Source organism: Amphimedon queenslandica, unplaced genomic scaffold (assembly GCF_000090795.2).
Source record: "Amphimedon queenslandica unplaced genomic scaffold, v1.1 AMPQUscaffold_13289, whole genome shotgun sequence".
NCBI lineage: Eukaryota > Metazoa > Porifera > Demospongiae > Haplosclerida > Niphatidae > Amphimedon > Amphimedon queenslandica.
This window is the reverse complement of record NW_003546475.1, coordinates 81,359-102,650: the sequence shown is the minus strand read 5'-3', so window position 1 is coordinate 102,650 and position 21,292 is coordinate 81,359. Positions and strand designations below refer to the sequence as shown.

The window sequence follows — 21,292 nt, the reverse complement described above, 5'->3', positions numbered from 1 at the left end:
AAAATGCTTTCATCCTAACAAACACACGCCAATTCCAGCAAGGGCTTTAATCATGAATAGTTATAGTCAGGTGGGCCTGACTAAAATAGTTAATAACCCTTACATCATTACGTCACTTACTCGGATACTAATCAATGCATTATAGTCATTAATAATATGCAACACCAACACCCACTAACCATGTGACCATCGTGATCACCGATCAATCAGCATTGTTGTGGTAATTTGGTTGACGTGGTCGTTATCATGGTGATTATGGTCTATAGTCTTCCTGCACACAAATAGGTGTACGTCCACCACAGCTCCTAACATTCAAGGTGGATACACTTCATTGAACTTGCTAATAAGCGTGTCTTGACTGGAATACCATAAATAAAAATAACACACAACTCTTTTTATAGTGAAATGGAAATGCACACCACCCTCAGCAAAAGTACCGTGCCGTGTGCGTAGTGTAGATCTACATGTATTATATGCACTGAACTTCTTACATTGCATCATGTTTGAGCGGCTACAGTCAAGAGAAAAAAAGGAGCAAAAACCAAAACGGGACCTTTCCTCGGACCTTCCATGATGACATGATTAGAATAAAAACCGCGCCCAAAATTATAATGACTTTAATGAGTATTATTAATGAGAAGCACTAACATACACAGGGAGTCAATAAATTAAAAATGATATGACAAGCAGTCATTGTCAACCAGTATAAACTAGAGTCGGTAGTAAAACGAGCTCCCCAGTACTTGAATATAATATTAATTACAAACGATCCTATAACTGAAAAGATTATTCTTTTATTCTTGTTCTGTGATGAAGATTGGGTTACATTCTAAAAATAAAGTCAAAAATCATTATAATTACACGATAAGGACATGCCTGATCTAATAAACATCTAAACTGCTGAGTTAAAACCTAAAATAGAGATAAAGACATTTACTTGACTAAAAATAATAAGACTGTACCTGTGTATTATGTATTAGCTGTGATAACAATGAGTGTAAAGTTTGAGAATCAGCAGAACTGCTGGTAGGCTGTGGATTCACCAGATCACTAGTGTTAGGACTCTGGAAGAGATTGGTGGAGAGTGCATCAGGCTTCTGATCAGTAAGACTAGTAGCCTGACTATGAACGTATGGAGTTGGCCTACGCTCACTTAGCGACTGACTAGGCTATTGAAATAATGAGGCAGATGAATTAATATTGATTAGCTCACCTTAGGTGGGGTGATGTTTGATGGCAGCTTATCATATGAGTCTTCAAACTCTAAATCCCCATCACTGTCTTCATTGCTGGATGGCTGATCATTAAATGTTACTTTTTTAGCTGATGATGGCATTGTTTCTCCTTCATCTCCTCCTCCACTTTCTTCCTCTTTCACTTCTCCTTCATCATCAGCAAACTCATAAAATGGACCGATAGCTTTCATGAAATCTTCCACTTGTTTTGTTTGTGGCATCGTTTCAATTATCTACATGTGTTGTAATAATAAATTTTAATCATCGCATCAATAAAGAGCACTTCCTTTTGTAATGCATATGCTTGTACAGAACTTCAGGTCAATTTAAAAAGTGGTCTTAAATATATCAAGTGATCTCTCTCTCTCTCATCATGGTGATCTTATGACTCTTTCAATCTTTTCTTTTGTAAACTAGTATAATTGCAAACTCATGCTATATTAATTAATCAAAAGGTGAAATTTGATGCTTAAATGACACACTTCAAAATATACTGTAAATATTAGCAGTTGTGATGATAGCAATTAATGTATAGTATAACAATACAATACACTAATATACAAATCATACGCCACTTGACACATTTGGAAACAGAACCACACGAATGCACACAAATGTACACGTACATGTACATTGACAGATCAAAACTTGCTTTCACGCTTTAATTCAATTGATACACAGTAAACTAATGGGAGCTGGTAAAACTTATTTGTGGGACTCTTTTCACAAAGTTTTTTTTGGAATGCAAAGTAATCTGGTTTGATCATCTACTAAATCTATAAACAAACTATATGTAAACCTAGATGAGATGTTTTAACATGTAGTAAATTTGACAGTAAGAGAACAAGTTGTACTACTGACAGCGTCAAGGTTTGAATTACACTTTAGAATGTGTACTCTAATGAACTTGAATATAGTAACAGTGAAAACATACCCAGTATCGCTTGGCAGTGAACACAGATCAGTAGATCAAATTTACCACTACATATATACATGTACGTACATGTAAATGTACTTTACATGTAATTGAAAATAGCAGACACAGATAAACAATAATGTTATCAAACACAAAGCAATTGATCGCTAGAGCTAATTTCTGGAAAGTTACAGCCACATTAGGTCTAAATATAGCCCAAATTTTGCCAAAATGACTACTAGAAAATTTTCTATTATTATAATTTTTTCTTATGATGTACATGTACATGTATACCTATGTTGTGTAGAAAGCTTGAGGTGATTCGAATCAAAATTAAAGATTTTATCAAGTTGCTCCAAAAGCTATGTACTATTGTAAATTTGTAGTGCTGTCAGCTGTTTAGGTTACTTAAATATAGAACACTTTGTGGGAAACCATAGGTTCTACTAATAATACATGAGGTTCCAAAACAAAAAAATACATGCATTCAATTATGTACATGTACATGCACATGTATATATACATGTAAAGTAAATAAAGTTAGCTTAGGGTAAGAGCAAGAGTAAATAATACCTACAGAGAGTATCCAACGGTCCCATCTTTGCTGCTGCTGTATGTATTATTTACTCTTGGTAAGAGTCATTTGCCAAAATAAATGTAAGTGCTCAACCATACATGTACATTTGTACATTCACTTACATGTACATGTATATTGTGCATGTAACATGAAAAACTAACTATTAGTATAAATTCAACAAAATTAAATAGTTTTCTGGGCCAAGTTTCATTATCAGTCAAAACAGTACACAAAATTTACAATACAAATGTACATGTAAGTGTAATTCATACACTCAAGAAATTATCAACTTTATGTTCAAAGAAAGAATAAAGATATTTACAATAAATAACAATTATACACTTCAATATCAATGGGCAAGCAAAAAAGCAGAGACTGTCATACACACATTCACCTATCAATCTTTAAAGCTGATGGAGTGACCACTTACACTCTCTGTACACAACAGTGTCACCACAGGGCAAGGCTCAATTCAGGCCTTGTTAGCTTTTCTTTCATTCTATCCTTAATAGGCAAAAGCAGAATAATAATGGAGAAATCAGAGGAGAAATGATAAGTTTCCTTCTAAAAGAAACTACCATCTAGCAATGTCAATGGCCGGAGCTCAACCAAGGAGACCTGGTCAGTAGTAGCTAAAACAATTAGATGCCTATCCCATAACATACTTTGTACATCTACATGTACCATGTAAGTGGCTTTTTTCGAGGGAATTATATTTCGTGAAATCTACTAAAATTCCAATTTCACAGATTTTAATTTCTCAAATTCTACTGCATGCCATGCAGGTACTGTATTAAATTGATTTTCGTGGAATTTATTTTTGTGAATCGGGAAGGAATTTGCAGAATCTGCAAAATTTGCAACCCTTGAAAAAAAACACTTATACGGGTAATGCTAGTGTCCTTCGTTGAATACTATGAGTAAAGAGTTCTATCAAGCTGCAATCTTATCATTTTAATCAACAACCAATTCATAGATTGATATTCAGTCAAATTTTGATTGTTTTTACTCATCCCTGATCCCTCAGTGTTTTACACTTGCCTATTAATTCTTAAAATTTCAGACTACATGTAGTTCATATACAAACATACCCACTAATAAAGTATCAATAATGTCAATAAACAAATGACCACTATATGCATGCATTTAGCGAGAATGGGCAAGAGCAAAAACAAATTGATGTACATGCATGAACATTTATGGGTGACAACTTCATGTGTAATATAACATGTGATTCCTTTATAGCTACCTGTACATGCACCGTATATCCTCACATAAAAGCTGGATACAAATAAATGCTGGGGTAGCAATAAAATCAAACTATAAACACCATATAGCGCTTTAATTTGGCGGAGTTTTATTTTGGCGATTGGTGGTTTGCAAGCAGAATCGCCAATATTAAAATCACCAATTATCAATGTGCATAGTAGCACCTGCTGTACTAGCTGAAGCGCCATACCCTGAATGGGCCCACCACCACTGGTAAGAGGCTCCTAAATGACAAATGAGGCATATAATAAATACTCTCTTGAATGTATACATATATGTAGGGTATGGTTGTCAAATGATAGAGCTAATCAGCCTCTATGATTGAATATGCTATGGAATATCTCAAACATGACATAAAAGTAAATGAGTAGTTAATTTCTACACTTAGCGAGCCAACAATTAGTAGTCTGTAATAGTACAGAAACATTGACAAAATATCCCATACGTACTGGTATTTTGTTGAATTTTACCAAACATGGCAAATCGCCAAATTAAAAACCGCCAATTACAATTTCACAGCAAAATTGCCAAAATAAAGCACTATATGGTATGCAAATCTAGCCCTAAAATAACATAAATCTCTTGTACGTGTAGATACTTCTTTAGGTTCCTGAAGTCTTTTGAACGAGACCACTGATTCGAATCTTGCTGTTGCTCCAAGTTTTATTTTATTTATAAAATTTTTTCAAGGTCTAAATACTATTTTTAGAAATAGACATTACACCCGAGCTTTTATTTAAGTAAATATGGTACATGCATTAATAAATGGTGCTAAGTGTCCTTCAAAGAATGCTTCATAAACTACACAATAGAGCTAATCCAATGAGTTCATTACAGTCCCCTGGCCAGTCAATGCCTCCCACACAATTATTAACTAATTAAAATTAATGATTAATTAATTACTAATGAACGTAATTTATTAGTGTGCAGTCCTGCCGTATAGTGGGAAATTGTGGACTCCTGTGGAGGAAGTAAATTCTGGCAAATTTGGTGTTTTGATAGCCATTAGCCAAACTACATGTAAGACCTGTCATTTTGTACCATTATATATGCATGCTCAATGGTACATGGTCACATATTTGCCCACCAATCACAAAATTTTAGCAACTCACCAAAATCAAAAATTACCTACTATACAGTACATTATGAAGCAATCTTGATTGAAGCCCTATTACTATTCCTGAACTAGACTCCTACACATACATACATGTACAATGTATGCACTTTCCATACTCTTATGGGATCATTAATGGAATCACTACATTACCATTACCGCCTCACTGAAACTAAAACATAACTGGAGGTAATAAGACAATTCAATATGACTAATAAAGGGCATCTAATAGAGTCAGCGTGACACAGTCTCCTGTTATGAGGAAAAAAACAGGAATCAAAGTATTACTAATGTAATGAAGTTGACACAGTAATGCATGTACAGTGTAGTTGTGTATATGCATACATGTATCTCTCCTAAAGGGATGATATGAAATATACATGATACACATACATGTACTACTGTCAAGGGCAAGACTTAACGTATGTATTGCATTACAGAACTTCAAGTAAATGAACAAAGAGCATATATCACACAGAAATTCGTGTAGAACAAATTTCCTAAGGGTCAATGTGAACTTTAAATTCTGCATAAATCAAAATGATTAGGTGATCAAAGGTAGCAATAGCCTAATGTAATAATAAACCTGAACTAGAGCTCAGGGAAATATGTACATGTACATGTATAAGGGTATTAGTAACTCAATTATAAAAGTTGGTTCATTAAACAAACAAAACATAAAGCCATATGCTACAGTAAGGATGATGAAACGAACAAGTCAGGTACTAAATAACATAACCGTGTAACCATGACAAGTTCAATTATGAACATGTCTTAAGAATAATAGGTACATTCCACAGTCCACCCCAAATCTACTGTTTATGCATAACAAGTTTACTTTTAAGGTTATTACATTGTGACAAGGATAAATCCATTCGTGATGATGCGAATTTGGGATTTATTGTTACTACAAACCTAATGTATTTGGGTTGGTTAATACATTATCAGTACTTGCCAGTCAGTCTCTATTGACTCACTATTATTACATTAATACTCTCTGAAGTGAAGTCACTAGCATAAACTGTTTAGCAATCAGACTCAACAAAATGTACCAGGACAGTAATACGTGTGTGAACATGACTACATGATACATGTAAGTAACAGCATGAATAATACTAGTGTCAACCAAAGCCAGGTTTGCTTCAGTTAAAGATATAGTTGTTCAGTTCAATCATATACAAAATGTACCGTATACAAACAGTTAAAGAATAGTGCACTGTACAAAATGCATATAATTACATTAAAGCTGAACAGAGCAATTAATAATCATTTTACTAATTAGAATAGCTTTTAGAAAGTTTACTACAGGTTAAATGAAATAAGAAATTTTTAACCAGGACATTAAGACACTCTAAATTCAGACTGAATTTATCACAACCAACTTACAAGTGTAATGGCAACTCCCCTCTAAGATAGAATGCATTACCAGCTGGTCTATCAAAATTACTACTAAACAGGGGATATTTACTGGCAAGCAAGAATATTGGGACAATCTAAAGTTTATGTACACTAATGATAACACTATGATGATAGTTAAATCAACTACTGCTCTCATAAGCACTGGAACACTTACATGTAATCTATTTTCAATTGTGCATGCATGTACTAATTATAGCTACTTTAGGGTCGTAAGTTCATCAATAATAGACAATAACAAAATGCAACATTGTTAATTTTTGAGGTACTAGCTGTTATAAATAATACTCGAGACACCATTTTGGGATCAAAATTAGAAGGACTCCATAAAAGATTAATCTATTATCCCACAAGTTTTAAGTTTAAATTAAGCTATAATTTACAGAAGTACATGTACATGTACATGTACTAAAGTTCAAAGACAAGTTTGGGAAAAAGCTGTTGCTGACAAGAGACAAGAATTGGCACTTTAAAATTAACCCAGCAAACATCAGAATCAACCAGCAGTACATTTGACAAATGACAATACACAATTACATTACACATACATGTACATGTACACCTATAAGGATGTGTGGCATCAACTAATTCAATTTTTCTGAGTACCTATACACATACATTATGCACATCTTAATTAATTGCTAAGCTCAGGAGTTGTATAGTCACTAAATGTACATGTACATGTATCCATGTGAATTACATGTAAAGTGCAAAATCTCAGAGCATAAAAATTACAACTCTCTTTCCAAGTACATGTACGCGTGCATCACGTACTACAAAAGAATGTCAATATTATGAGAATTTAATAAGCAAATTCAATTTGACTCAAAAAGGGGCACCATTAATATTTTAAAATATACTTATACACGTAGCAAACGGAAATACATGTGAACCATCAACAATCTATGGGTAGAATCATTAAGAATCACCAGAGTAGAAAATTAATAGCATGCATGCAGTCTAGCTAATAAGGTAAGGATGGAGTTGTAGCTACAGAGTAGGACTATTACGGAATGACTATATATGAGGATAGAAGGAGAGAGCAGGATATGACTTGTAACATTAAATAGTAAAGTGCAATCTCACAATGATTATACATTACTATAAGTATCAATGAATCAATACTGCTCTAGTGAAGGTACAGCACTATACTGGTAGCTGTACTAAGTACTTTTATGGTAAATTAAGGTACACACACATGTACATGGGTGGTGGCCGGTACAGTGTTCACAATTTTGGGTTTGATTGTTAAAACAAAACAGAGAGGGTAATGTTGAGTGAATAGAAGCCATTAAAGTGGTCAGCTAGGCCAAGCAAGCTGTGGTAGCAGATATACAATTACATGTACATGCTCATGTCGGCTAAAGTTCCCACAAAATTTTGGCCTATTGCTCAGTTTCTTGTCGGTAAATTCAAAATACCCTGTACTATAAATAGTCTCTGGCCTGATTTTTAGCATGCTTTAATATTCAGAATTAGCTCAAAATTTCTACACAACATAAGAACATATCAAAAAACATAATAATTCCATCCTTGCAGCATCTGATGAAATTTGAGAATATACCATTAAAACAAGTATGAGAGAATTCTGTCACAAACAACATTTTAGCTCACTTAGCATGCTACATGGGAATTAAATCTAGGTAAATGTACAATGTACAATGTATGTGTATTGTATTTACATGTAACTCAGTTCAACGCACAGATCAAGGCATTAAACAAGACATGCATCATTAAACCTCTTAAACAAACCTGCTCTAGTTCTTGAATATACATTGTCATAGCTTTCTCCTTATCTAGACTACTACACATCTTCCAAGCTTCCCTAAAAAGAAATACTACAATCAAATTAAGGAAATATGCCACTATCATCATGTACATATATGACAATCACTTCAATCTTATTCATCACAGTCCAGTTGATGTGACAATCAAATAAGGAATGAACAGGTCGTGTTTGTATATACAAAAAAAGAAATTTTAAGTTCCGGTAGTAGCCAGCATAGTAACACATTGACAGAGCACATTGTTGTTCCATTATAAGTCACAAACACACATGTACATATGCATGTATACTTACCACTTAGCCCTACCAGTAGGATCCCATATAGCAGGCTTTGACGTATTGTTTGGTCCTTCTTTCACTACCTTGTATAAACCATAAAACTACAATAAAAGATAAAGTAATACATGCATACCATAAACAATTAGGAGCTGATTAATGTACTGTAAGGACACAGCTAATGGTAGCTAGTGATTAGGATGGGATCAAATATGTGTAGCTGTGTACCACTGACAAGTAAACAAACTTATAACATGTAATTAAGATACGTCAAGTATAAGGTACTTTATTTTCGTGAAGCTAAGCTACAGCGGGTAACAAATTAGTATGCAATATTGAATTTCTATTACTTAAGGATGTGATGCTAATTTTATAAACCTGTGAAAGTTATTTTAACAAATATTTCATCTTTTACATTTTTGAATTTCGGCTGTGAAGTGTTTTACAGTATTCTGTGGTATAACTATTGCTAAACTATTAGCTAATATTCCTTGCATTAGATTCCTAACAAAGGCATAATAAATATGATAGTAAAGCGACATGTATCCAAACAGAAAAGAAAGATGCTCTTTATAAAATTTTTACTAGCTTATCATAAAAAGTAAACAAAATACATAGTCCAAACTTGAGGTCAAATACAGTTTTTAAACATTTTTATCAGTACTTGTATTTGTATTTCTATTTGTTATTTCGTGTGCTATGACCTTAACACCTAATATCCCTTTGGTTACTAAACGCTAACTGTATTTAAAATATATTTGAAATATTTAGTCAAGTATTTCTTATAGTAATTAAATACAACTCAGCAAAAGGTATTTGTATTTGTATTTAAATATACTTGACTCCAAGTATGGTACATAGCTGTACATCTACAAATCCATTACACTACACACAATGTTGTGACCATAAAAGGAAACATGCGTTTACAGTTTGCAGTTGCAATAAAAAACAAACGTGGATGTAGGCTAGTAATAATTGAAGTAAAAGGACACATTGTAAGGCAAAAGAATGATCATGCTATTTTACAGCCAAGGCAGATTATTAAAAAATTGAAAAATTTCAAAATAGGTGGGTGTGGTTAAATTAATAAAATGGCTGCCAAAAGGGACAAAATTTGATTATAAAATTATTCTTATTTTTAAGTAAGGATGATAAGGTGGTTAAATTTAAGAGCCTGCAGCTGCTGATAAATATTATTCCAGTCACATATGATAATTACTTCTACAACTTTACATTAACACCAGTACACAAAAATATTTAAATTATAATTAACAGAATTGTGAGATGCCATACCAAATTAAAACACATGCATGTACATTACATAGTCTTTAATAATTATAATACGGTACTGTACCTTCAGCTTGACCATATCTGAAGGCTGGAAAGGACCTGTTTTAGAAATTATACTTATAACATTAAATTCTAGGAAGACTAACCCACCATCTTTTGGAAGGGAGCGAATAACTGTCACGGCAGTTTCGAATCTCTCAATAAGAGGACGTTCTTTCGGACCCTTTCCAGTAGCAGCCATCTTTAACCTCCAGTCACGTGATGAAGCTTGTCTCAGCTCAGCCTCAGCTCAGTACAGTCGGGCAGCCAAGCAACCGGAAGTCCATATAAATTGTGTATAAACCTATTTCTCGTTCATTGAGCAACTGCGTGGGTGGTAGCATACATAGATACATGAAAACTTGGATAGAATCAGAGAACTATCACAGCAATGGACTTGCCACAATGAGAGATAAAGTGCTTGATCAATAGAGCACATCATTTATGAAAACAGCAAAGCTATGCTGTTTTATGGGGAACTTACAGCTAATTTTGAACACAATAATTCTATTCCTTAGAAAAATTTTCCCTCACAAGGAATACTTGTAAGACAACAATTACCTTGTAAAGACACCTTTTAAGTACCACATACCAAAATTTCATGATTGCACTCCAAAGAATACTGAAGTTACAATTTTTTTATTGTTAAGTATAATTAAATTAATTAAAATTTATTATAAAAATTGTAATAAATCATGATATCTTTATCCAGGAAGAAAATAATTGGGATCAAAGTCTATATCCTCACAATAACCTTCATCTATAATGCCAAAATAGGCAACCAGATACTTAACACAGTTCATGTGAGTATAAATATGAACGAAAATTGCGGCTCTCATGAAATCTCAAGATATCTTCCAAATACAGATATAAAGAAAGTTGAAAACCACTGCAATAGCTACAATTTACATATATATCAAGAATTATAAGCTATACTCATGGATACAACAATGCTAAACACACACAAACACATAGCTAGGCTACTTGCTGGGACCTTTAATACCTTAGAAAAATTTTCCCTTTTCTCCTACAGCAATGAAACTTTTGCAGAATAACAGGCATGTATAATACTAATAAGCTACCTTGTAACTGTGATTGCATTCACTCTATTTTACAAGTTATAGAATTTAATATGATTTTTGTGTCAGCCATTTTAAATCCTTACAGTGGAAACAAGCACCTGAAACACGAACAGTTCTTGATTATAAATGTAGAAGATCAGTTAGCTACATCTCTATCCAATGCTAAAAGTTCAGAGAACAGCAAAGTAACTGTAGACTTCTTAGCTTTGACATAAACAATCAAAATAGGCAAGTGGCACTACCACACTAAAAGTCAGCCATTTTGAGAAAAACGTCACTTCCGGTCAGAAATAAGAAATCAGGCTTGGCTGCCCGACTGAGTACGTGACGGGATATGGAGAAAATAATTATAAAAGTAAGCTGAACAGCATTACAAGTTCCAGACAAACTGTGAAAACATGACAACTAGACTTTATCCTACCCTTTTGCTCTTCTTTTTGCTCTCCTGTATTTTTAGCTACGTTGCTGCAACCAACTACAATTATGGCAAAGGACCTCTGCCATCCAAGTTCACCAAAGGAAAACAGTGGCCTGCTCATGGAGAGCAACTGGAGTGCAGACCTATCCAGCTACACATTGCCAGAGGGTCCAAACGATATAAAGACCTCGTGGTTTACTCCAGTCAAGCTACATATCTTCATTTTGCCAGCAGTGACTGTCGGATAATGTCATCTAGGCTCCACACTCGTCTTTCCTCTTTAGCACAAGATTACTATTGGAGATATCACATCAAACTCCTTGTACTGAAAGCCTGGACACCTTATCCTGACTATAGTCTTGATAATACCTCTCTTCATTATGAAGGTACATTGTATGCACTCACTTCAATGCTAACTACATGAATATAAAATGTGTTTTAATAATAGGAAGAAGTGTCAGAATTCACGTTACAAGCCGTAATGTGACGAGATTACTCAAAATGGCTGTCAGTGCTGGCTTTGATTGGGTTATGTATGATAAAAAAGGATACGCAAGAATGAGTGTTATTCCAGATGGTGAGCAATATATATATTCATAATGCACTGAATCAGTTGAGTATTTTTGTTTCTAGCTTGTGATACTAATCTTGATGTTGTTTTTGTATTGGATCAGTCCGGCAGTATAGGCTACTATAATCATCAACTTGCCCTTAATTTTCTAAGCAAAGTTGTGGAATTCTTTAAGATTGGTGCTAATAAAACCCAAGTTGGCCTAATAACTTATTCAACACATGCTTATGTACAGTTTGACCTGAATGATTATCATTCAAAGAGCACTATACTCAACAGAATATCAAGAATCTATTACACTGGTGGCTGGACTGCCACAGCACTCGGTTTATTTCAAGCTGGTGTCATTCTAAATCCTCAACAGATGAGAGGAGCTAGACCCATCTCTCAAGGTGTACCTCGTGTTGTCATTTTGCTCACTGATGGTCGTTCTAATCGTGTACCTATTGATGAAGTAGCACCATCGCTTCATGATTTCGGTATACAGGTCTACACTGTTGGAGTTGGTAACATATACCTTCCCGAGTTAAAATTTATTGCATCAGATCCTGACCCGTATCACATTTTCCTGTTGGATTCATTCAGCGATGCATCTGGTTTTGTGGATTTTCTGAGCTCAACTACTTGTGATAGTAAGTTATCAATTTATATAAATAGAATACATAAAAGCCTTTTGACTTGTTCCTAAATTAGCAGCATGAATTTAACAGGAAATTTGTGTTTATAGTCATACATGCATATTATATTGATTTTTAATCTCATTGTAATTTTTGTAGCTCCTGCTGTAGTAGAACCTGGAGAGAATACCACCACAGAAGTCCCAGAGGACGGCTTCCGTTTCTTCCAAACTGAGTGCAATGCCTTCTCTGTGTCTGTTGTTGTAGAGCAGATTGACTTGTATGGCAAATGTCATCTTTATGCTTCCACTTCTAAACCGAACCCTGGTCCACTTGATAACAGCAGTGTGGTAGTGAGAAATGAAGACCTGACGTCTGATAGAAGATTTGTAATCGTTAAAGGTGTTAAGAAAGTAATTTAATTAATAGTTAATACGTTATTGTCATTTATGTGTAATATCTTTATGTTTTCTAGTTCATTTACATATCAATACGAGGCATTAGAGTTAAGAATATGTTTACTGTAATCATTTGGGACATGCTGTTTAACCAAGAGGTGTATAGCATAAATGTTCCTGAAGGAATTCCAAATCAACACATTTTTAATCTTACAAGTGAAATTTCGGTCACCACTGAAAGGTGAATAATTTAATATTACGCATCTTGTGACATTACAGTGCAGCCTATGCGGTATACTTAGGGTATAATTATTTAAGTTCAATGTTTGTCTTTATAGTTTGTCCAAATATGGGGGTAAATATGATGCACGTGTTGTATAAACTTCCTCCACTATGCCATTTTGAGATTGTAGCACTGACCTTAATCCATATTCACAATGCACATGTCTATAATATTAATTTTATATTCTAGTTACTACTTTCGGATCAAAAATGGAAATGATAACGATGATTTCATGCTTAACAACATTACTGGCCTCCTTTTTGTTCGTAACCCGCTGAGCATAGCGAGACAACAATATTATCATCTCGTAATAATAGCTGAAAACAGGAATGCATCCTGTCACAGAGGGAAAGTTACTATTAAGATTAACGTTATCCCTGATGAGCTGGAGTTTGGGAACTTACAGCCGGTTAGTATACCTGAAAACGCCACTGGTATTGTTACCCGTGTAACAGCTAATGGGAACAGTAGCTCAATCACGTACTCAATAACTGGAGGTAATACAGGGAACTCGTTTGTGATCGATGCAAATACTGGTGATATTAGTGTAGCTAATAACAGTGTCCTGGATCATGAAACTGTTCCTCTGTATCAACTGAATGTACAAGCTAGATCTAGTCTTGGAGCTACAGCTACTGCAACTCAAATTATTAATATCCTTGACATCAACGAAGCACCTGTTTTTACAAATTCGTGCGCACTTGCTAACGAATGTCGATTTTTTGTACTTGAGAATGTGACATTATCTGGTTTGGTTGGATATCTAGTAGCTACAGATCCTGATTTAGCTACTGTGCCCAATGGTCAATTGAACTATACCCTGGTGGCTTCTGAAACAGTTCCTTTTACAATAGACAACTCAGGACGCATTACATTAAATGGTACTTTGGATAGGGAGACCAGGGACTTGTATCAATTCACTGTCATTGTAATGGATAATGGCTCTCCTAGTTTATCAATAAGAACAACAGCAACTGTTAGAGTTCTTGACGTCAATGACAATGCTCCAGAATTTGTTCAAGGTCGGACATTTCTAAGCATTCCCGAAGACACACCAATAGGACGACCCATAGAGCAGTACATAGTGGTTGATGATGACATTGGCATTAATTCTCTGATTAGTTATAGATTAGAATCTTCCCTTCCTTCAATTCCATTTTCCATCAACAATAATGCATTGCTCACTGTTTCAGGCCCTCTTGATGCCGATGAGGGTATAACATTATATAACTTTACCATTTTTGCTAGTAATTTTGATGGCCTTGGCACTAGTTTCAATGTCTCTGTGGAAATAACTGATGTTAATGACAATGCTCCGCAATTTCCTATTTCTCCAATTAGAGCAAATGTAACTGAGCATGTTGATGTTGGTACTAGTGTTGTTCAGGTTGTAGCTACTGACATTGATTCTGGTAGTAATGCAGAGATATCCTATAGCATTATACTTGGCAATCTTAATGGTGCGTTTGCCATTAACAATAAAACAGGACTAATAACAGTCAATGCTGATATTGACAGAGAATTAGTTAATGAGTTCACATTGACAGTACAAGCAGAGGACTTAGGTGAACCTTCTCGGTTGAGGAACACTACAGCAGTGATCATTACAGTTAATGACATTAATGATAATCCTCCCGTTTTTATGCCTAGCACAATAAATTTGACTTTTCCTGAGAATCAAGCTTTAGGTTCACTAAACATTACTATTAGTGCTACTGATAATGACGAGCCTGGCAATCCTAATTCTATCATCACGTACTCTATTACCTCTGGCAATGATGGCAATAGTTTTTCTATTAATTCTGCAACTGGTTTACTCTCGTTAGTGTCCTCTCTAGATTTTGAAGTAAGAAATAATTACTCCCTAGTAGTCGAAGGAAGAGACAATGGTGATCCAACAATGACTGGTACAGCTCTTGTTAATGTTGCAGTGACAAATGTCAACGATCATCCTCCAGTCATTACCCGTGATGTTGAAATCACTGTCCCAGAAAACACTCCCATTAACAGCAGCCTTGCTCAGTTCAATGCAACTGATCTCGACCAAATGACTGTTCATTTTTGCTTTGCCGATGGTAGCAATTCAAACGGTCTGTTTGCTATTGACTCTAAGACTGGTGTAGTTACATTAGTTTCTTCACTTGACTTTGAGACAGCAAGAGTTCATGTGCTGGTTATTAAGGCTAACGATTCCATTCACACAGACAATGCTACATTAACTGTTAACGTCCTTGATGTTAATGAATTCGCACCTCAATTTGTGGGCCCAGTTTCCTTTGAAGTTGGTGAAGCAAATTCTACTGGTGATGTGGTTGGAAAAGTAATGGCTACTGATAGAGACGGTAGTGACACTGTCATGTATTTCTTAGAGTCTAACTCTATCTCTGGATTGTTCTCACTGGATTCATCAACAGGCATAATAACAACGCGTTCTCCACTTGATCGTGAAGGGCTTGTTGAAGAGGGTCACTTTCTTCCTCCTGATTCAAGTGAAAGCGTTACAGTACTTGCTGTTGATAGCGGTACTCGTCCTGGCCCTCTTCGCACTGAACAGAACATTACTATCAGGCTGTTGGATATCAATGACAATAGTCCTGTTTTCAATCCTTCATCATACACAACAACGATACCTGAAAACGTAAATGAAATCACTGCTTTATTTAACGTTTCGGCAACTGATGCTGATTTAGGAAATAATTCTGTTATTCGTTATTCTCTCTCAGTTTCGGACGATTTTTCTATTGATCCAGTGACTGGGACTGTGTTTGCTACTAGTCCATTTGACCGTGAAGATGTCAACTTATTCAATTTTATGATTATAGCTACTGACCAAGGGAACCCATCTCTCTCAGGTAGTGCTTCTGCTACAGTAAGAGTGACAGATGTCAACGACAATCCTCCTCAGTTTTCTACAAATTTTGACTACGAACGTGAAGTAGCTGAAGATACACAAGTTGGTGCTGTTTTAACACAAATTATAGTTGTCGACGATGATCAAGGACTTAATGCTATGGTCACAATCACTAGTAGAGAGGGAGACAATAACTGTTCAACATCTTCTGAGTGTTTCTTCAGAATTAACAATAATGGGATTGTTCAACTCGTACGTCAGTTGGATTATGAAACCCAGCAACAGCACAATGTGACTTTGATTGCCGTTGATTCTGGCTCTCCAAGTCTTTCCTCAACACAGCTACTTATTTTCAATGTAATCAATGTCGATGAAGCTGAACCAGAATTCTTAGGACCCTGTGATTCTTCAGTATTGGAAGACTCTCCTAGTGGAACTATAGTCACATCTTGTCCAGCTAGGGACTTTGATGAGGTTACAGGTGAGTTTACAGATGATATAAGGTATTCCATTATAAGAGGAAACGAGGAGCTTATATTTTCCATCGATGAGGATGGTAATATCACTACCGACACTGAGCTAGATAAAGAGTCTAGGGACCAGTATACTATAACCATTCAAGCTGCTGATAGTGGTAATTTAAGGACAACAATGGATGTTGTTATCACTGTACTTGATGTGAATGACCATAGTCCAGAATTAGCTGGCCCTTATGAAGTATTGATTACGGATTCCGACATAAATAATTATAGATCGTTTGTTGTTAATGTGTCGGCCACAGACAGGGATATTGGTAATAATGCTGCTATTGTATATTCTATTACTGATACTGAGATTGAGGATCAGTTTGCCATCCTAACAATCAATGCCACTGATAGGGGAAGCCCTGTTGCACTATCTGACAGCACTTCTGTAAATGTCACTTTCGAATCCTCTTGCTTGGCACAAGACTATCAGATTGATTCTGTTACAGGTGTCATTAGTGGGCAATTCCTTTGTCGTATTTCAATTTCTCCTCCGTTGGTACAAGTTTCTATTAATGAAACTATTACACTTCACTGTGATGTATTTAGAAATGCTGATGTGTCAGTGCAGTTGCTTAGAAATGGCAGTGAAATTGGTTCTGCTACATTATTGGGCAGTGGTGATTCTAGAGCTACATTCACAAGAGAATATGCTACTCTTTCTGATGCTGGAATATATAATTGTAAAGCTACTTCATTCACTACTTTGCAGACATTTCCTGGGAGCAATGTTCAGATACATGGTTTGTTATTTTATTATCTTTAATAATACTTTATTGTGCTTTTTATTAGTTCCAGCAAGAATAACTGTACCTCCTAGTGATGTAACGGCTAACATTGGACAAGCATTTGTTCGATTTATCTGTCAAGCTGAAGGAATACCAAACCCAACTTTTTCTTGGAGAAGAGAGTCTGAGGTTGTAGAAGCAAGTGGTCGTATCAGTTTATCGGGCAATCAGTTGGTGATTGCTCAAGTTGATTTGTTGGACTCTGGTACCTATACTTGTATAGCCAGTAATCCTGCTGGATCAGACAGTGCTTCTGCTGAGCTTAACGTTTTTGGTAAGCACCTATTCCTATTTTTACTCTTTACTTACATGTTAATTACAGGAGCACTGAACTTGCTTGTTGCTCAAGTTGTTGCCTTGTCAAACCCTGATCCTGTTCAGAACTGTAATAGTTTTGATGCTCAAAAGTTTGAGGTATTTACATTTTACAGTCTATTGTTATTCATAATGTAAATCTATTTAATTTTAGAAAATGATGACCCAAATTACAAATCACAAAACAATGGTTACTCAAAGTGATGGTTCTACATTATGTCAGTCTGATTTATGTCATCCTAATCCATGTGTTAATGGTACATGCAACGTAACTAGTGATGGCTATCAATGTACTTGTACCCCTGGGTTTATTGGAACTAATTGTGATACGGATAAAAATGAATGTGAAGATCGTAAGTTCATTTTTTATCAAGTCAGTCTCAGTTTCGGCTCCTTTTTTATTTTTATAGCTGCTCTTTGTCGAAATGGTGGCACATGTGAAAATGTACCTGGTGGATTTATGTGTCACTGTGCTGATGGTTATTTTGGTGAAATGTGTCTTTATAATCATGGTAAATGTGATTGTCCCCCTGGAACAACTTGTGTCAGTACTGATGCTGGTTCAACGTGTGTAGTAAAACAATCAGGGGATAACTTAATAATTGATGACCCAACTGTTACTAATATTGTATCACTTGAGAACACTGTCAATACACTATTGGAAGATCCACCAGTAAGCAGAAAATATAAATTTATTTATTTTACTTAAAAATTTACTAGAGCTCATCAGAAAAAAGACGAAAAAGAGAGGGCTTTGTAACAGTATGCAGTGGATATTTTGTACGTCTTTCCAGTTCGTCCAATACATATATGCTGGTATGGGAATGTCCTGATGAATCTCAGCCTCCAGATAGTGCAAAAATGACGGAAATATGTCAAACACTTGTTCGTTTGCAATTAGTGAAAGTGTGTCATCCTCCAGAAGGATCACCTATATCTTTAAGAGATGTACCACCATCTGAGTAAGAAAGCTTTACTGTACATGTATATTACATTATGTATTGTTATCATTATGAATAGTGTCGATGTTACACTTGTTCTTTTTGACTCTAATGGACGTTTAATGAGTTCAGACGATGCAATGAAGATTTTGAACAATGATGATGTTGTTAATAAAATGAGGGAAAGCGGTTATAATATATCTGGCTTTCGCCAAGTATCTCCAACAATTTCAGGAGTTGGAGGTAAATGACTTAAATAAAATAAGCCTTAATGCTCAACTGCACAAACTGATTCCATAATATCATCAAAGCTTCTTTTTGTTTTTATAGCATCTTCATCAAATAAAGTCGCTGAAACTGTTGGTATTGTAACAGCAATTGCCCTGGTCATGATCGTTGCTGTAATAATAATTGCTGCTCTTATTGTTCGTTACAAAAAGTAAAATAAGGAGCACTAAAAATAATAATAATAATAATAATTCTATAATAGGAAAAACAAGCGAATTAGAGTTCCAATGATGGAGCTAGATGAGAAGGTGGTAAGTCGTGATGATGATGATCGTTACGGTCCTGGTCTGAGCATAAACCTGCCCATCAATGATACAAGTATTACATCAGATAAAGTAGCATCCAGTCCACTCTCAAGTCCTACTAATCCATATGCACTCTTTGATGATCCAATTTACTCCACAAAACCAGCCCGTCGTAATAAGTCTGTTAAGAAATCTACCCTTGAAAGAGCCAAGCAACACCAGATGGGCAAATCCAGTTCTCTTGAGAAACTACTTGACGAGGAAGATGATAGTCCAGTTATTACTAAGTGAGTGACTGAGTGATACTAGTATTATAATTTTTTAACATTTTAATAACAGTAGTTTGGCACTACATGTATATTATATTGCACTTTTCATGGCACTATTGTTAATTCATTGATGTATTAGGTCATTGGAAGATGGAGATGAACCCATATATGGAAATATGAATTTTGAGTGCCACGGAAATGCTGGAGAGCGCTGGCAAAACTACTGGAAAACTGAAACAATTATAAGAGGAACTACACCGCCTATGTAAAGCAAATTACCCATAATATGCACAAATTTTTGTCTTAATCATGCAATATAATTTATAGTTATTACAGTATTTTACTAAAATTTTTAGTACATGATCAATATAGTTATTGTTTCTTTGTGTCTTTAATTCTGTACAAATATTCGTATAAGTTGGTTTTCAACAGCAGGAAATAAAGTAACAGGGCATGTGTGGTGATTTTTGACATGATTATAGATACAGACATAACAGAATACATACCTATAAGCCATAATGGGCAGGGATATATAATATTTAAAAAAGAGCTTACCCTGAACATGATAAAGCAGTAGGGTTCTTTCTCTCTTTTTGACAGAGAGGACAAGTATATGGATTAATCTAAGTAATTTAAGAATTATAATATTCAATAATGATTTATTACTTCTGGAGTGGCGAGTGGTGGAGGTTGCGGATTTGGAAGTGATCTGAATTTCTTGACTGCTCCTTGTCTTTCTCCAGAATACCACCACTCGATAAATTTAAGCAAAAACAAAAAAAGCGGACCAACATATTGCACTCCTTTTTTTAGAACATTACTACGGATTAATACTGTACCACCTTGATTATGCATAATCAATACTAACCTGGTATGTTTTGTACCATTATCTGGTGTAAAAGGCTATATTTTAACAAGTAAAATTAGGAAAAGCATTGCACTTACTTCGATTTTTCTAACTAACTGAACTCCTAATACCCTCAATAAAAATTAAGCAGCAATTATAATGACCTTACTGCTCATAAACAATTCAGGTGAATAATATAGTGAGTAGCGACACAAATACAACAACTGGAATATAAACTTCACTGCCTAAACAAAATCTTAACCAAAAATGAAATAATACTTCTCACCCTCCATAATGTAAAAATGTAAGGAATGGACGAAAAACCATAATACTTGAAGGATTGCTTCAAATTACTACGTGATTGTTCTAAGGGGACAAACTCACTCTCCTCAGACAAAAGCAAGTACCACTTTTCAATTTTTGCCAATGCATAAGGCACAAAGAGCTATTATAAAATAAAAACAATTAGCTATATATAAAGCAGAAAATCATAATTACCATTATAGCTAACGATTTCAAAGTTTGCCTCATCTTGTATGCATTACAACTGTATCTTTCAAGATCATAAAATTTCTCACTAATTGTAGCATCTAATAAAGACCACTGTACTACAATAGTTTGACGACTAACACTAACTCACTGCATCTCCACAGGAACAATCCTTGAGCAAGACCTTCAATAACCAAGCATATCTCATCAATGTAACGTGAGAGTCTGCTAATGCTGGGTAGACTGCTAATGACAATCTGTGCAACCATAAATAACAATGATAATCTACTGTAGAAGAAGGGATATTACTTTAGTCACATGTCTTATTGCCGGTCTCAGAGCCTGTGACATGCTGTCTTCAGCTATAAGTTCAAAAATAGTTGGAATTTTGTCATGCAACAATTGCTCATTAAAAGCAGCCATATTTAAGGTAAATCACAAATCAGGC

At 35.0% G+C, this 21,292-nt stretch overlaps 2 protein-coding genes and 2 long non-coding RNA genes across 4 annotated transcripts; 2 read left to right on the top strand and 2 right to left on the bottom strand.

The window, feature by feature from the left end:
• Nucleotides 1–10,573: 10,573 nt before the first annotated feature.
• Nucleotides 10,574–11,086, bottom strand: LOC109583663 (uncharacterized). The gene is made up of 2 exons (XR_002185644.1): nt 11,001–11,086; nt 10,574–10,959 (listed from the first exon to the last, which is right to left on the bottom strand). It is a non-coding gene; the product is annotated as an uncharacterized LOC109583663 (long non-coding RNA).
• An 11-nt stretch (nt 11,087–11,097) lies between these two features.
• LOC109583662 (uncharacterized) lies at nt 11,098–11,287 on the top strand. The gene is made up of 2 exons (XR_002185643.1): nt 11,098–11,185; nt 11,229–11,287. It is a non-coding gene; the product is annotated as an uncharacterized LOC109583662 (long non-coding RNA).
• A 96-nt stretch (nt 11,288–11,383) lies between these two features.
• LOC100631576 (protocadherin Fat 4) lies at nt 11,384–19,947 on the top strand. The gene is made up of 15 exons (XM_003388121.2): nt 11,384–11,804; nt 11,867–11,995; nt 12,052–12,621; nt 12,766–13,019; nt 13,082–13,245; nt 13,477–17,405; nt 17,455–17,724; nt 17,773–17,864; nt 17,920–18,118; nt 18,176–18,438; nt 18,486–18,727; nt 18,786–18,949; nt 19,037–19,145; nt 19,197–19,526; nt 19,648–19,947. Exons 1-15 carry the CDS (start codon nt 11,399–11,401, stop codon nt 19,775–19,777), a joined length of 7,251 nt encoding a protein of 2,416 aa, XP_003388169.1. The 5' UTR covers nt 11,384–11,398; the 3' UTR covers nt 19,778–19,947.
• Nucleotides 19,766–21,288, bottom strand: LOC105313514 (peroxisome assembly protein 12-like). The gene is made up of 10 exons (XM_019999098.1): nt 21,154–21,288; nt 20,996–21,101; nt 20,854–20,945; nt 20,642–20,800; nt 20,525–20,600; nt 20,454–20,479; nt 20,377–20,411; nt 20,175–20,328; nt 20,064–20,131; nt 19,766–20,014 (listed from the first exon to the last, which is right to left on the bottom strand). The coding sequence occupies exons 1-10, from the start codon at nt 21,265–21,267 to the stop codon at nt 19,900–19,902; spliced, it is 945 nt and encodes a 314-aa protein (XP_019854657.1). The 5' UTR covers nt 21,268–21,288; the 3' UTR covers nt 19,766–19,899.
• Nucleotides 21,289–21,292: the final 4 nt, after the last annotated feature.

Bases quoted from the DNA above. Each gene is read 5' to 3' on its own strand.
- LOC100631576 (XM_003388121.2), top strand. From the start codon at position 11,399: ATGACAACTAGACTTTATCCTACCCTTTTGCTCTTCTTTTTGCTCTCC. The intron at 19,146-19,196 runs GTAAAATAAGGA...ATTCTATAATAG, and splicing joins CTTATTGTTCGTTACAAAAA to GAAAAACAAGCGAATTAGAG. The intron at 19,527-19,647 runs GTGAGTGACTGA...TTGATGTATTAG, and splicing joins GATAGTCCAGTTATTACTAA to GTCATTGGAAGATGGAGATG.
- LOC105313514 (XM_019999098.1), bottom strand. From the start codon at position 21,267: ATGGCTGCTTTTAATGAGCAATTGTTGCATGACAAAATTCCAACTATT. The intron at 20,946-20,995 runs GTGAGTTAGTGT...GGTCTTTATTAG, and splicing joins ATTGTTCCTGTGGAGATGCA to ATGCTACAATTAGTGAGAAA. The intron at 20,801-20,853 runs GTAATTATGATT...ATTTTATAATAG, and splicing joins TGAAATCGTTAGCTATAATG to CTCTTTGTGCCTTATGCATT.